At 39.7% G+C, this 13,825-nt stretch overlaps 1 protein-coding gene across 29 annotated transcripts in view; it reads left to right on the forward strand.

Annotated features, from left to right (window-relative positions):
* NRXN1 (neurexin 1) overlaps positions 1-13,825 on the forward strand; it is a 1,287,731-nt gene that overhangs the window by 678,589 nt on the left and 595,317 nt on the right. For 16 of the 29 annotated variants that reach the window (XM_089528933.1, XM_089528951.1, XM_089528962.1 and 13 more), the window contains one exon: positions 4,273-4,392. In XM_089528933.1, coding sequence (XP_089385059.1) covers positions 4,273-4,392 — 120 coding nt within the window. Of the gene's footprint in view, positions 1-3,133; positions 3,161-4,272; positions 4,393-13,825 lie in introns of all 29 variants that reach the window. The other 13 variants (XM_089528929.1, XM_089528930.1, XM_089528947.1 and 10 more) reach the window with 1 other exon arrangement.

Below are 13,825 nucleotides of genomic sequence, written 5' to 3' on the forward strand. Positions count from 1 at the left end.
ACAGACATTTGCTCAATATCATGGCTTAGAATGCAAAAAGATTCACATTGCAGCGCTTCACTGAGACACCTTTCCTGAGGCTCTATTCACACATTGCATCACAGTAGACAGTACTTGTAATCTGGGTAATGTGTGGCCTGTAGATCGCATGTAAACCCCCACCAGATCATTTTTATGGTCCCCATGTTCCTACAGGGGTTATCACAAATTGCCCTCAAACACTCTCTAGGAATCACGGGAGCATTCTCAGCATATCCTACCTGCAAGCCATTTTAGGCCCAGGAGAGGGCTTTTCTTAAAATGTACTGGGATTTAAAATGTGGATCCCATAACCCCTAGAAGGCATGTTGATGAAAAAATATATTTTTGGTGGGGGTTCAATTGGGAGGCAGTCCTCCAAAGTCTCATGAGGGACTGATGTACCTCCTAACCTCTGACCATTTGCTCATCCTTGTTTGGAAGGAGGATTCTCTAAAACCAGTCTAAGAGATTAGTGTGGTTTGATATAGGGCTCCTACGAAAAGTGTTTATATCAGAGTTGGCTCCTTTAGGCATCTGGTAATGACACTAAAATTCTCCCTAAGAATGGAAAACCCCACAAAGTGACCCATTCCAGAATGTAGAGAATCCCAACTGAGAAGCAGCTTCCCAAGACTATCAAGTAACATTCACACTAGCCTGCTGCATACACAGGGAATCTCCATTTTATGTGAACTATCTGCCCACAAAGCTGTTAAAACCACAGATTGGCCCCATGTGATTGATAGACCACATTTGGCCCCAATGATGTTTTGGCATGCTCAGAGCATGTTGACAGGCTCTCGCACATGCACAAAGAAAATTTGATGGGAATTACTCAAATATCTTCCCAAACTACAAAATCCATAGGATGTTGCCATGGCAGTTAAAGGGGGATCATAGTGTTATAACTGTGTAATGTGCAAGGGCCAAATGTGAATAAGTCTGATTGTATACCAGTGTTTTGGATCCTAGCCAGCGTGGCATATGTATGTGCCTGCATAATATGTGTGTATATTTTGCTAGTTTATGGGGCATTCATATAGATCTAGATCAATAAATAGCTAATTTACTTCTCTAGATCTATATGAATACCTCATAATCTTCTAGTAGATAAACTGCAAAATTGACAAAATGAACCAGTCTCAGATCAAAAGTTTTTCAATAGGATCCAAGTCTGCTATCTTGCCAGCAGAGGGCACTAGTAGCTGGGCTTCAGAGGTGCTCTACTGGCCATTCGTTTCACTGCTCTAGATTTAAGGGTTATAAAAATATTTGCACATTTACTCATTCTTGACAAAATACCTGGCAGGGGAAAAACAATAAACTGCAATAGAATGTTTTACCCCAGCGTAAGAAGTTATTCCTTTTCTCAGCCCCAGAATAACAGCAGAATGAATAAAATGCACAAATAATGAATTTTGGCATGGGGAGGATAAGGTTTTTTATTTCTCTGCATGGAAAACCCTTGCAAAATTTGCAGTGAGACAAAATTCTGAAATGGGACAAGCCATTGAAAAATGTGCCAATACTCTCCTAATTTCACACAGTGGGGAAGAAAAATGTGACATTTCTCTTTCTTGAGAATGAGATGAATACCTCCATGCCTAGTCAGGAATTGGTTGGCCTGTCAATGGCTTCCATATCAGCAGAGTTATAAATCTGCTCTGTGTATTGGCCTGAACTTTATCAAAGCTATCCAAGGGCCCATACAGACAGGCCAAAATAAAGCTGGTTCGGGTTACTTTAGAGGTATGCTGTTTAAATGACACATACATCTTAAGAGGCCAGAAACTGCACCAAAGCTGCCTTCCAGTCCTTAGGACTGGAACATGGCTTTGGCACAGCTTCTAGCCTCTTAGAACGCATGCATCATTTAAACAGCGTACCTCCAAAGTGACCCAAAGCAGCTTTATTTTGGCCTGTCTGTATGGGCTCCAAGATGCTGAACCTTGTCTCCATATGAAGTTCAACACCTGAGAAATCTCCTTTAGTGGATTTGCTGCCTCTGTTAACTTGGAGGACATGGAGGTCTCCAACCATCATTGACTGTGGCTCTTTTTTAGCTAGTTTCAAATTGCTCTAGGAATTTGTCATGCTGAATTTGGGCCTGTATAGTTTCTTACTCTGACTTTGTGTCCTCATTCAAGTTCTGCCCCATTTACCTGATGGATGGCTGCCTACTGGCCCCCACACCAGTTTGCTTTTGAGCTAAAAACCACAACACACACTAAAATTGGACACTTGTGTAGACATTTTACAGCTTTACGCGGACTTGAGCATAGATGCTCAAGCCGCAGGGAGTGCGCGGGGCGCAAGGGGCAGCATGTCCCATTCAAATGAATGGGGCGTGTGCCCACGCCACCCCACACGCTGCCACACTGCCGTGTCACCGTGCACGAGCCCCATTCAAATGAATGGGGCTTGAGCATAGGCAAAATTCACCTTACGTGGGGGGGAGGAACGGATCCCCCACGTGAGGCAAGGGCCCACTGTACTTAGATGGCTAACTGCTTCCACTGAGACAATTTCACTAAAAGGAAGCTAGTGGCTTCCATACAGGAATGTGGAATAACGTGATCCTTGAAGGAAAAATGCAATTGCAAATCTGAGCTCTTTTTCAACCTTACCTCGGTGCATGCTGGCAGGGCAATACACAATTCTTGGCATTAATTTCAGTCCTAATTCTGTCATTTCCAGCAGAAGGCCTAGTGAACAGGATGATGGGAAAACAAAATGTGCTAAAGATGGAACAGGCTGCCTCTGAATATGACAAATGGCCAGTCAGGATTAAACCATGCATTCCCGTCGCTAATATGTTTGCAACTGTCCTATGGAAAGACATGGTTTTAATTTTCTTTCATTACATGTCATCAGCTCAATTAACCATTATATTTGTAGTCAAATGCTGGCAAATTACTGCATTCTCATTTTGGCTTGCCTGGAGATTTATGTCTATTAGCATTAATTTATTTGCATTACATGGAATTTCTTTTCCTCTTTAAAGAGCAGCATGCACGTTTTTCTCTGAAGAGTCTTTCTGTGTTTGCTGCCATTTTGATATTTGCTTACTAACATTGAATATATTTTGCTTTTTTTTATTTTGCTGACAAAGTTGCATTGATGAAAGCTGATTTGCAAGGTAGATGGCCCTTGTATATATTAAACAAGACTGAAACCCAACCAAAGGTACATTGGGAAACATCAGCCACCTTGGTGCTGATGCACATTAACATTGCATCAGATTCCCTCCCCTCCCCCCCCCCCCCCATTTTTTCTCTTTAAAAAATATGATGCAGGGAACTCTTCCTCTTACAGGATATTTTGCATAAAGGCTTTCAGTCTTGTGTCTGTTTGTATAGTGATTGCTTTAGTGCTTTGATCATGCCTTTTTCTTTACGTTCTTTTCCCCCACTTCCAATGGTCTAGTTTATGATCTCTAGAAATAGAATAGCTTTGTTTCTCATGTGTGATGTCACTTTTGAGCATGCCTGTGCATTAGTTGGCTGATTCCCTCCTTCCCATTTTTTTTAAACCCTGCATGGGATAATTTAAAGCATGTAAAAAGATACTTGCCAACATTCCTGCTAATAAACCAAGGCACAATTTAGATATATACAAATATATTTTAAATGCAAAGACCAACCCAAACATCGCTTGACTTTCCACATGTTCTGAATCTTATTGCTAGTATCTGCTAGAGGAGACCATAGGATTTCCCAATGTGTTGAATCAACAGTGAACAAATGATTTAATAGGTCTACTCTAGTCCAGAGTACCCAGTATGATTCAGGCCATAGCTCTTCATCAAATCATTGCTTGGATGGCAGAACATTTCTTTTTCTAGCTTGTTTTTCTTTCCATTTTTTTAAAAAATAGTTTTATATTCTGTTTCCCACAGTACCTGCAGAACTCATCATGCTGAAGAGAAATTATCATAGATGCTGAAGTAAAATTACAGATATTTACAACCACCTCATTTTGCTTGAGTTAGCTCTCTTATTTTGTTATATTTCTGAATGAACTCATCCCTTTACGTCCCTCCACTCTTTGAACCAAAAACTGTATGGGATTTTTAATAGTAGTTTTTTTAAAAAAGTGACCACAAATCCTGTTCTCGGGGTTTTCCTTTGGTTTGCTTTTCAATTATGAGATGTTGGCAACTACCCTGTGTGATCCAATGGCACGTGTGATAACTGTGAAAGACAGAAGTCCATGTTTTCTTCTTCTTTTTTCTATGTGTTCTCCTGTTAGGTCCAAGCACAACATGCCAAGAGGACTCATGTGCAAACCAAGGAGTCTGCTTACAGCAATGGGATGGATTCAGCTGTGACTGTAGCATGACCTCTTTCAGTGGAACGCTGTGCAATGACCGTGAGTACATTAAAGACTCTCTCTGTCTCTCAGTTTAAAAGTCTTAAGGGCTCTAAGGCAAGTAGCATTGGAAGCAAGTGTCTAAAATGGTGCATTATTTTAATATTATACATTTAATTGAGCTGGCATGCTCTCCAAGGAGTATTTTTTTAAAAAAAAAACAAAACAGTTTGCAATGCACAACTGAAATATATTTGCAGATATATAGGAGGACTTTGGAACTGTGATGCTAAAATTTCTGTCTAATACTGATGTTTGAATATGTTCTTTGCATAAAATGTACTATCTACTTCTTGTTCTTGGTTTGTGTAAGGGAAAGGGGGGATTCTTTCAGTTCCCATACTGGAGTTATATTGTAATTTTGTAACATTGTATCATGCAGGTTGTAATTACAGTGAAAGGGGTTGACACCCCTCATTAACTTCCTGAAGCAAGAAGCTTAGGTGACATGAAATGTGTCTCTCAAAAAAGATATATTAATAACTTGTGGTTTTATTCCACTTAAATGCCATCTAGATAAATTCTGGTATTGCTTACAATCGTAAAACCCTTGGGTTAAGAAATCATATTTTAGGTTTTAGGTGAATCAGTACAATGAGTAGACTAGAGGTGAAGTTCATATTCATCCAGTTTATCATAGCAGGGAAATTTCTACTTGGAGCTGGGAGGAGTTTTTGATAGGAGCTCATGTTCAGCTAGGAAAGGGCTTGTGGTATCTAAGCTGGAAATGGGAGGAAACGGCAGCTGGTCTTCTAAACAAAGGTACATGTTTTTGACCACTGAAATCATAGAAGTGGCTGTCACTACCTCAACGTACGTGTGTGTGTGTGTATAAAATTTTCCATGAATGCTTTACCTTGTCATGATGTACAAATGTATACAACCACATAGATGGGAAAGTGAGAGAGAGAGAAAGAGACCAAATATTTGATTAAACTCCTGAAAGCTATTCTACACCATCACTTAGCAATACTGCAACCACAACATGAACCCGCATGTTCATAGACTCAGCCTACATCCTCAGATGCATGGAGACTGAGTCTATGAAAGCTCATGCTATGACTGACACAGTTAGTCTCAAAGGTGTTGCAAAATCCTTTAGCATACTGATATTCCTGACTAATGTGGCTATGTCTCTGACTTCTACATGAACCAGGGACAGAGTAGGAGAGCAAGAGCCATGCTGTGTCAGGAAGTGGAGTAAAACTGGCTGCAACCTTACTAGTTCCATATTCAATGTCGTATTTAGCATGGCAAAGGGGAAAAAATTAGTGAGAGGAAAGTAATGGCAGGGACCCTTTATAGCATTATGAGTCCTCCTTAACTGCCATAGCTACATCCTGTGGAATCCTGGAGTATGCATTTTAGGAATGGCTATTTAGAATTTAGGGGGTGGTTATTTACAACCTAGACAATGAAGAAATAGAAATAGTAAAAGAGGCTCAAACATTGATAGAAATGGGGACTGCAGCCAGGAAATCAGAGGAAGATGAAGAATGGGGAGGACAGCTATGTAAGAAGTGGGAAAGATCCTAAAAGGGAAAGATATAAAACTCAGCACAAAAGTTAGAATCATATAAGCTATTGTGTTCCCTATTACCATGTATGGATGTGAGAGATTAAACAAGATAGAAAGAAAATCAATTAATTTGAGATGTGGTGCTAGAGAAGAGTGCTGAGGATCCCATGGACAGCCAAATAAATGGGTCCTAGAGCAGATCAAGCTAGAAATCTCTCTGGAAATCATAATGTAAAAACTTAAGGTGTTGTACATAATGAGAAATCATGACTCACTGGAAAATACCCCAATAATGCTAGGAAAGGTGGAGGGAAGTAGAAAGAGAGGAAGGCTGTATGTTGGATGAATGGATTCTATTAAGGAGGTCACAAATATGAATGTACAGGAACTAAGCAGAGTAGTGGAGGACAGGGGGTCTGGGAGATGTCTCATTCACATGGTCGCCATGGGTTGAGATCAACTCAAGGGCAGTTAACATCAACAACAAATTTAGAATTCTCAGCCAGAGAGCTATAGTACCTCACCAAACGGCAAACCCTAGGATTCCATAGGATGGAACCATGGTATTTAATGTGAAATTGCAGTGCTATACCTGTGTAGTGTGAAAGGGCCTCAGATCAATCTCATGAGCAATTGGAATGCTGAATGTATCACAGGCATACTGGCTTTTATTCTAAGCTGGACTCAACACGCCAGATTCTTTAAGAGGGAGGGTCTGCAATGAGAACTGATTTATGCTTATTTCAGCATCATCTTTGTATTCTTTTTTATAGTGATGTAGTCTTCTAAGTGCAGTTCAAGTATCCCATTCTTCCATTAAAGGGACCAGATAAAAGATCTGCTTAATATTTAACTCCACACTGTTCTGACATGACACAGAGGGAGGGTGGGAGAGACGAAGTAGCTTTACATTTGCTAAAAGGTTCTTCTGTCTCTCAAATTATCAGCAGTGTTTCTCCTTTGCAATCTGCAGAAAACATCACATTTACACATATTAACCTTTTTTTCCTATCAATATGAAGCATACTTTTAAAGTGTATTGTGTATTATTAGACTGATTTAAAATGAGTCTTCATGGTTTGATAATAGAGCAAGGAAGCAGTAGTATCTGGGAACCCCACAGACGGCTGAAAGAAAATTCACACAAGATCCCCTTAAGCCTATATAGTATTAGTGGGAATTGTGGGAATTTCAGGGTTCAGTGTGGCCCTTGGGAAGCACATTTAGGTTTCCTATTGTGGCCCCACAAAGCCACCCATGATCTAAGATTCCTCACAGAACAATTCAGCCCAAAAGTCATTTTGATAAAATAAAACCCATGTATCAAAATAAATAGAAACAACTTTGCAGGATTGTGGAATGCTGTTGGTGAGCCAGAATGGTATAGTGGTTGAGTGGTTGAGGACCAGGATCCTGGCAGACTAGGGTTCAAATTCCCAGTCAGCCATAGAAACCCACTAAGTGACCCTGGGCAAGTCATAATGGTCTCAGCCTAAGAGGAAGGCAATGGCAAAGCCTCTCTGAACAAATCTTGTAAACCTAACATCTCCTGTGACTGGGCTGCCATAAATGAGGGTCAACTTGAAGCAACATAATGAAATGCTGTTGGGGGTGATTCTACCCCTCAAAAGAATCAAAGCTCTGCCCCTGAATGGCCTCAAAGTTTCCCAAAATGGCAGCCACAAAAACATAATGTAGCCTCTGGAATTCTGGAGGAGCCAAAAATGAACCATGAGACACTAACAACCCTGTAATAGAACATGACTTTTGAATTCCACACACAAAAAGTGGGGAGGGTGATAATTTTATTCCTCGTGCAATGTAACTGTAGTTACATGTTGTTACCTTTATAGTGTATTGCTTCACTAAATGGTAGAAGAAGACTATGGCTCATGCTTCCTGACTACTTGGACGGTATGTGTGTGTCTTGGAACTACTATAGAAACTCATTATTTTGTACAAAGTAACTTTGACCCACCCTACTCATAAAGCAGCTTTAAGTTAGTTTGGTTTGGTTCTGTACTGCGGCTGATTACTTAATAGGTTTTGTTGTAGTTAACTGCCATAAATTTTAACTTATGATGACCCTATGGATGAAAGACTTCCAAGTCACCCTGACCTTCAACAGACCTGTTCAGATCCCACACACTCTTGGCCATAGCTCCCCTGAGTGTGCCTATCCATTTGTAATGAGGCCTTCCCCTTTTCCTACTGCCGTCTACCATACCAAACATTATTACCTTTTCTAGTGAGTGTTGTCTTCTCATGATATGGCCAGAGTATGACAGTCTCATATTAGACATCTTGGCTTCTAAGGAGAAGTCTGACTTGGTTTGCTGTAAAACCCATTGGTTTTTCTTTTTTTTAGCAGTCCACAGTATCCAGAGAATTCTTGCCCAGCATTATATTTCAAATTAGTTTATTTTCTTCCTACTAGCTTTCTTCACTGTCCAGCTTTCACAACCATATGTAGAAATGAGAAATATGATGGCATAGACAATCCTAACTATAGTATTCAATGATACATCTTTACACTTCACAGATATCATAGTTGCTTTTGTTGTGGTGTGGAAAAATTGAGCTGAGGCCTGTATTCTGATTGCTGAGGTTCCCTGCTGACTTGGGATTTTTAATTTATATATTAATGCCATCATTCTCCCACCAATTTCATGTGCATGAACGTGCATGTGTATGTTCACACACAGAGAGAGAGGGTTTTGAAGATACATAAAATGTTTACTCTAATAACCAGTTTCCATGACGTTTGTTGGAACAGGGCAACAGGGTACTAACTTACCTTTTCTGGGAAATGGTGCAACAAAATAAATTATACATTATTAAGATAGAGAAAAACACATACATTCATAAAGAAGTTGGAATTTGATGAAGGTGAAATTCCTTGAGTATCTTGCCAAGAAACCCCCATGTTAGGTTTGCCTTAGGGTCACCATAAGCTGGAAATGACTTGAAGGCACAAAACAATAACAATGTGTAATGCGAGAATCGTTGCCTAGTTACTTATCTCCAGCCAGCATCTCCTCAATATATTGAAGTTAACATAGATAATGAAACTTGCACAAATATTGTTACTGCACTAAAGGTGATATTTTCACTGTGTCAACCAGGGTGACCTCAATTCAGGGCAGCTTGACTTTTGTGTCACCTCTAGCTTTCATATGATGCCTTTCTCTGAGATTTGTATTATTTTTATACTTAATTTCCATTGCAGTGAACCTGAACAAAAATCATGGGCATGAGCAATAGCAATTTAATAGTTGGGAGATAGCTGTATAGAGATTATATACTTGTCTAAAACTGATTTCACCAGGCTCCAGTACAACTATCAGATCATCCAGCCATCAAGTCCAGTGGCTATTTTGGCTGGGGATCTGGGGGCTTACAGTGCAAAAAGTGATTTTTCTAAGTGTGTCTCCAGAAATGAAAAGTAGAATCCTAGAGCTGGAAGAGACTGCAAGGGTCATCCAGTCCAACCCCTGCCATGCAGGAACTTTCAGTCAAAGCATCCCCAACGGATGGCCATCCAGCCTCTGTTTAAAGACCTCCAAGGAGTTAGACTCCATTACACTCTGAGGGAGTGTGTTCCACTGTCGAACAGCCCTTACTGTCAGGAAGTTCCTCTTAATGTTGAGGTGGAATCCATTGTTCTGGTTTTGGAAGTAATTTCAAAGTGGTAGCTACTATTTTTCCTGATAATATATTGGCTGGACGTACATGTAAGCTATGGAAGGGTATATGGAATTGTATGGCTGAAATTCTGGGAAATATATATTTGCCAGTCTCAGTTCGGGGTAGCTCTTGTATGATTCGAAAAGATTTAGTTACTTGTTTGAAAGAGTCCAACATCCAGTCACAGACATATGTTTCTATGACTAGGCACACAGATGTACAGGCAGGGGTGTTGGTATGGGGTGCAGAGACAGCACCATGTGACACCTTAAGGAGTTGGGTTGACACCACTACTCTCCAAATATCTGCCTTTTGGCAGAAATGGGCTGTGGTGTTTGCCTGAATCCCTTTAAAACACTGAAGAGATGGTGTCAGTGGGGCAAAGCTCAGTGGGAAGAGAAAAGAGAGGCCCCGTGTTTTTTAAATAACAACAACAACAACAACAACAACAATCATAAATTTTAAGTTTTAATCATTTTTTAAATATTTTTTTAAAAAGTTAAAATTTAAAAAATTTAATTTCTTAAATAGCACATCTTACCAAATTTTCACTTTAACCATACGATACAATGTGCATGTAAATACATTTAGGCTGTGTATATGATATTGTAATTTAAAAGTATAATTTTAATTTTGCTAATTGCTTATGTGATAACTATTACCATCACATTTACTGATATATGGGAATTACAATTTGTGAGCAACATTAATACAAAACACATTACTAACGACCCTGTATGGTGTGGTATGGGAGGAGGTCAGTGGGGTGGCATGATGTGACACTGTGTGTACAGCTTTAAGGAATTACAACCTTAACAACTAAAATATTGTTAGTGAAAATGGCTAGGTGCACAAAGGAAGAAATAACACAAAAAAGCAATATGCTCAGAGCTCAAAACATTGAAATATCTTGAGAATGTGGATATCAAGCCTTAAATCCTACTGTTAGCCTTAACTAAAGTAGAGCCATTGTGTAAATTCTGTTTATCTATCTGTTGACTCAGGATTGAACAACTGATTCAATTGATCTAATCAAAACCACGGGAATAAACATGGGAGAAAACACCAAATCAGTTCATGTAAGCAAAACGAGACAGTGTTACTTTTTTTGGACTATAGCCTGCAGAATTCCCCATTAGCTATATGGAAGCTGAGTTTCCTGGGGGAAGACCTAGGGCAAAAATCTTACATTCCCAAACTCAGGAGATTTGTTGAATATACAGTCTAATTTATTTTTTTTACATTCATTGTTAGACTCAGGTAATGAAAGTTGCATTTACATTCCAAAAGGAGTGAAATTATGGCTGAGGAAGTTACAATCAGATTATGATGTAATCATGTCCTAGTTATTGCAAATAAGATCTTAATTACAAATAAGTAATGATTTATAACAATTTCCTTCCAAGCTCTTACCAAGTTAAAATGCACACCTCCTGCAGCGAACATTGATTGCTGCAATGGGCCATAGCCTATTTGTAGTTCACTGAAAGTGGATAGTGGGTGGGAACAGAAGAACAGTTTGGCCTGAGATGGCATGGATGTTGTCTCTTTCTTTTCTCTGATGATAATAGGACACTTGTAGTTTCAGGGCCACTACAATCTTCAGGAGGTGAGATATGATGGAAGGTGTTATATTGTTCAGAACAACTGCAAGTGGTAAGGGGGGGAAAAGTGTTCCTGAAAACTAGGATTATATAGGAAACTCTGCAAAAAGGACACGTAATGATGGCTCTCACAAATGGGAGGCTATTCTTGCTTCTCTAAGAAACAACCTCCCCTCCCCCATGAAACCCTTTTGGAACATCCTAAGTATTAGTAACAGCAGGTTTTCAGTATTTGAGCTGTTCTTCTCCCAGACCAGCCAGCTTTTCTATAAGCACAGGGTTGAAAATGATCCTGACCCAAAATTAGAGCCTCTATTTCAAATGTTCCTCGCTACTGTCTGCACGTTCTCTGGTGAGTTCTTACTTTAGTTTTCAGTTCCAAAGTTCTTGGATGCATAACTTTATCAAGCCATGGAATAACTCATCTGGTATGTAAAATGAGAGCCAGTATGTTGCAGTGGTTTCAGTGCTGGACTGTGACTCTGGAGACTAGGATTCGAATCCCCACTCAGCCATGGAAACCCATTGTGTGACCTTGGGCACATGATATTCTTTCAGCCGCAGAGGAAGGCAAAGGCAAATGCCCTTGTGAACAAATCTTATCAACAAAACCATATGATAGGTTCGCATTAGAGTCACCATAAGTCAGAAATGACTTGAAGACAGACAACAATAACAACAAAATGTAAAATCTTGACATAATGGCATGGACAGTGTCTAGGGAAGTAGGGAACATAAGGTATTCCCTAGTAATCTCCCATCCAAATACCAGTCAGGTCTGACCTTGCTTAACTTTGGGAATCTGATAAAAACAATTGCATTCAGGGTGGTAAAATATTGAAGGCACAGTCAATTCTTAGTAGAGTTCATTGTTGCAGACCTCAATATTTTCTCTTTTGGGGGTATGAAATGTCCTTTAGGGTCATTTAGGGGTAAAATTAGACAAGATGTCACCTGAAAAGTCTGTAAGGATCTCCTCTAGTTTTAAAAATTTGTAGTAGAAATTGCCAGGGAAGAATTGGATCAGGACTTCAACATTGCTGGATGGGATTTAAGACCTAAATTAAGCCTAAACTGCAATTTGTCCCACCGAGGATAAACATGCAAGGACCATTGGGGCAAATAACTGACAGAGGATGATTTTATCTGGAAAAACAGTTTTTGTAAGGTTCATGAATACTGTGTGCCTTCAAGTAATTACTGATTTATGTTGATGCTAATGCAAACCTATCACAGGGTTTTCTTTGGCAAGATTTGTTCAGAGGAGGGTTGTCTTTGCTTTCTTTCCTCTGAGGACTCAAGGTGGTGATTTTCCATAGGATTAATCTATAGTATGTCTTTCTACAAAGTAGATGGACACCCCCATTACATAATTTGTTGGGGATGCTTTGACTGGGAGTTCCTGCATGGCAGAATGGGGTTGGACTGGATGGCCCTTGCAGTCTCTTCCAACTCTATGATTCCATGATTCTATAGCACTCTGAGCCTACTGTGAGGCTCAGAATGTGTGATTCACCCAGAGTCACCTATGGGTTTCCACGGCTGAAGGGGATTTGAACCCTAGTCTCCAGTAGTAATAATCCAGTACTCAAAACACTACACCACACTGGCTCTCAAAGTCTTTGGGAGGGGGTTAAATGCTGACCTGTTTCAGCCCTTCAGCTTCATTCCAAATCCTCCTTTGAGATTTCATTAGTCCTTGGTTTGTTTTTGTTTTTTAACTGTTCTGTGTCACTGAATGGGCCCATCCATGAAAAGGTTGTGGTCCATCATCCATTCTGTTTAATTACTCAATGTGTTCTTGAGAATGACAAGAATCAATATTGGAGCTAACACCATGTGTCCTTGGATTTCAGCTACATAATTGCAGCTCCAGAGTTCTCCTGTTTCATATTTTTCTGAACAAAGCCATCTGACAGGAAAGACTCGAAACATTAGAGGAACAACGTTTTGTGAGAAATATTAAACTGCATCCATAGAAACTGTTCCTTGTGCACCAGAGGATTAGAACAGGACAGAGAATCCTGTAGCCCTCCAATGTAGTTAGACTGCAAATCTCAGCAGTCCTTGGCAGCATAAACAATGGTGAAGGATGATGAGAGTATCAGTAGAACAACATCTGGCAGGCCAGATGTAGTCCATTCCTGCAATGTGGATATTACCCTCTGGATTACACCTTTTTGCATTCAGCTCCAGCAATCAAATCCATATTCCAGTTAAATATAATGTGTAGTACTGGAAATAATATTTTAAAATATTGAACAATGGTTGGAAAATGTGTTTCCCTTGAGATGAGTAGAAGTGGATTTTAAAAAAGCACTGTAAGGTTCATGAATGGAGTCTGACAGCAGATTGAATTCATCAGTTTACTTAACATGCTGTGCAGACTCTGGTTTGGCAGCCCAGGAGGTTTCCACTCCGAGTGAACAATTAAACCAACATTGTCGAAAATTGTTACAAAACTATGCAGCAGCAGCAGTTGGTCAACAAAGGGCTATGACATACTTAGCAAACTATCCAAGAAGGAGCAAACGCTGTTTACAAGCTATGTATTTCACAAGTATTTCTTTGTATCATATTTCAGTGTTCTGGTTGTTTTATCAGCAAAACGTGTCAAGATGTT

Source organism: Sceloporus occidentalis, unplaced genomic scaffold, assembly GCF_023333645.1.
Source record: "Sceloporus occidentalis isolate IW3139 unplaced genomic scaffold, rSceOcc1.0.p SCAF_6, whole genome shotgun sequence".
Taxonomy (NCBI): Eukaryota; Metazoa; Chordata; class Lepidosauria; order Squamata; family Phrynosomatidae; genus Sceloporus; species Sceloporus occidentalis.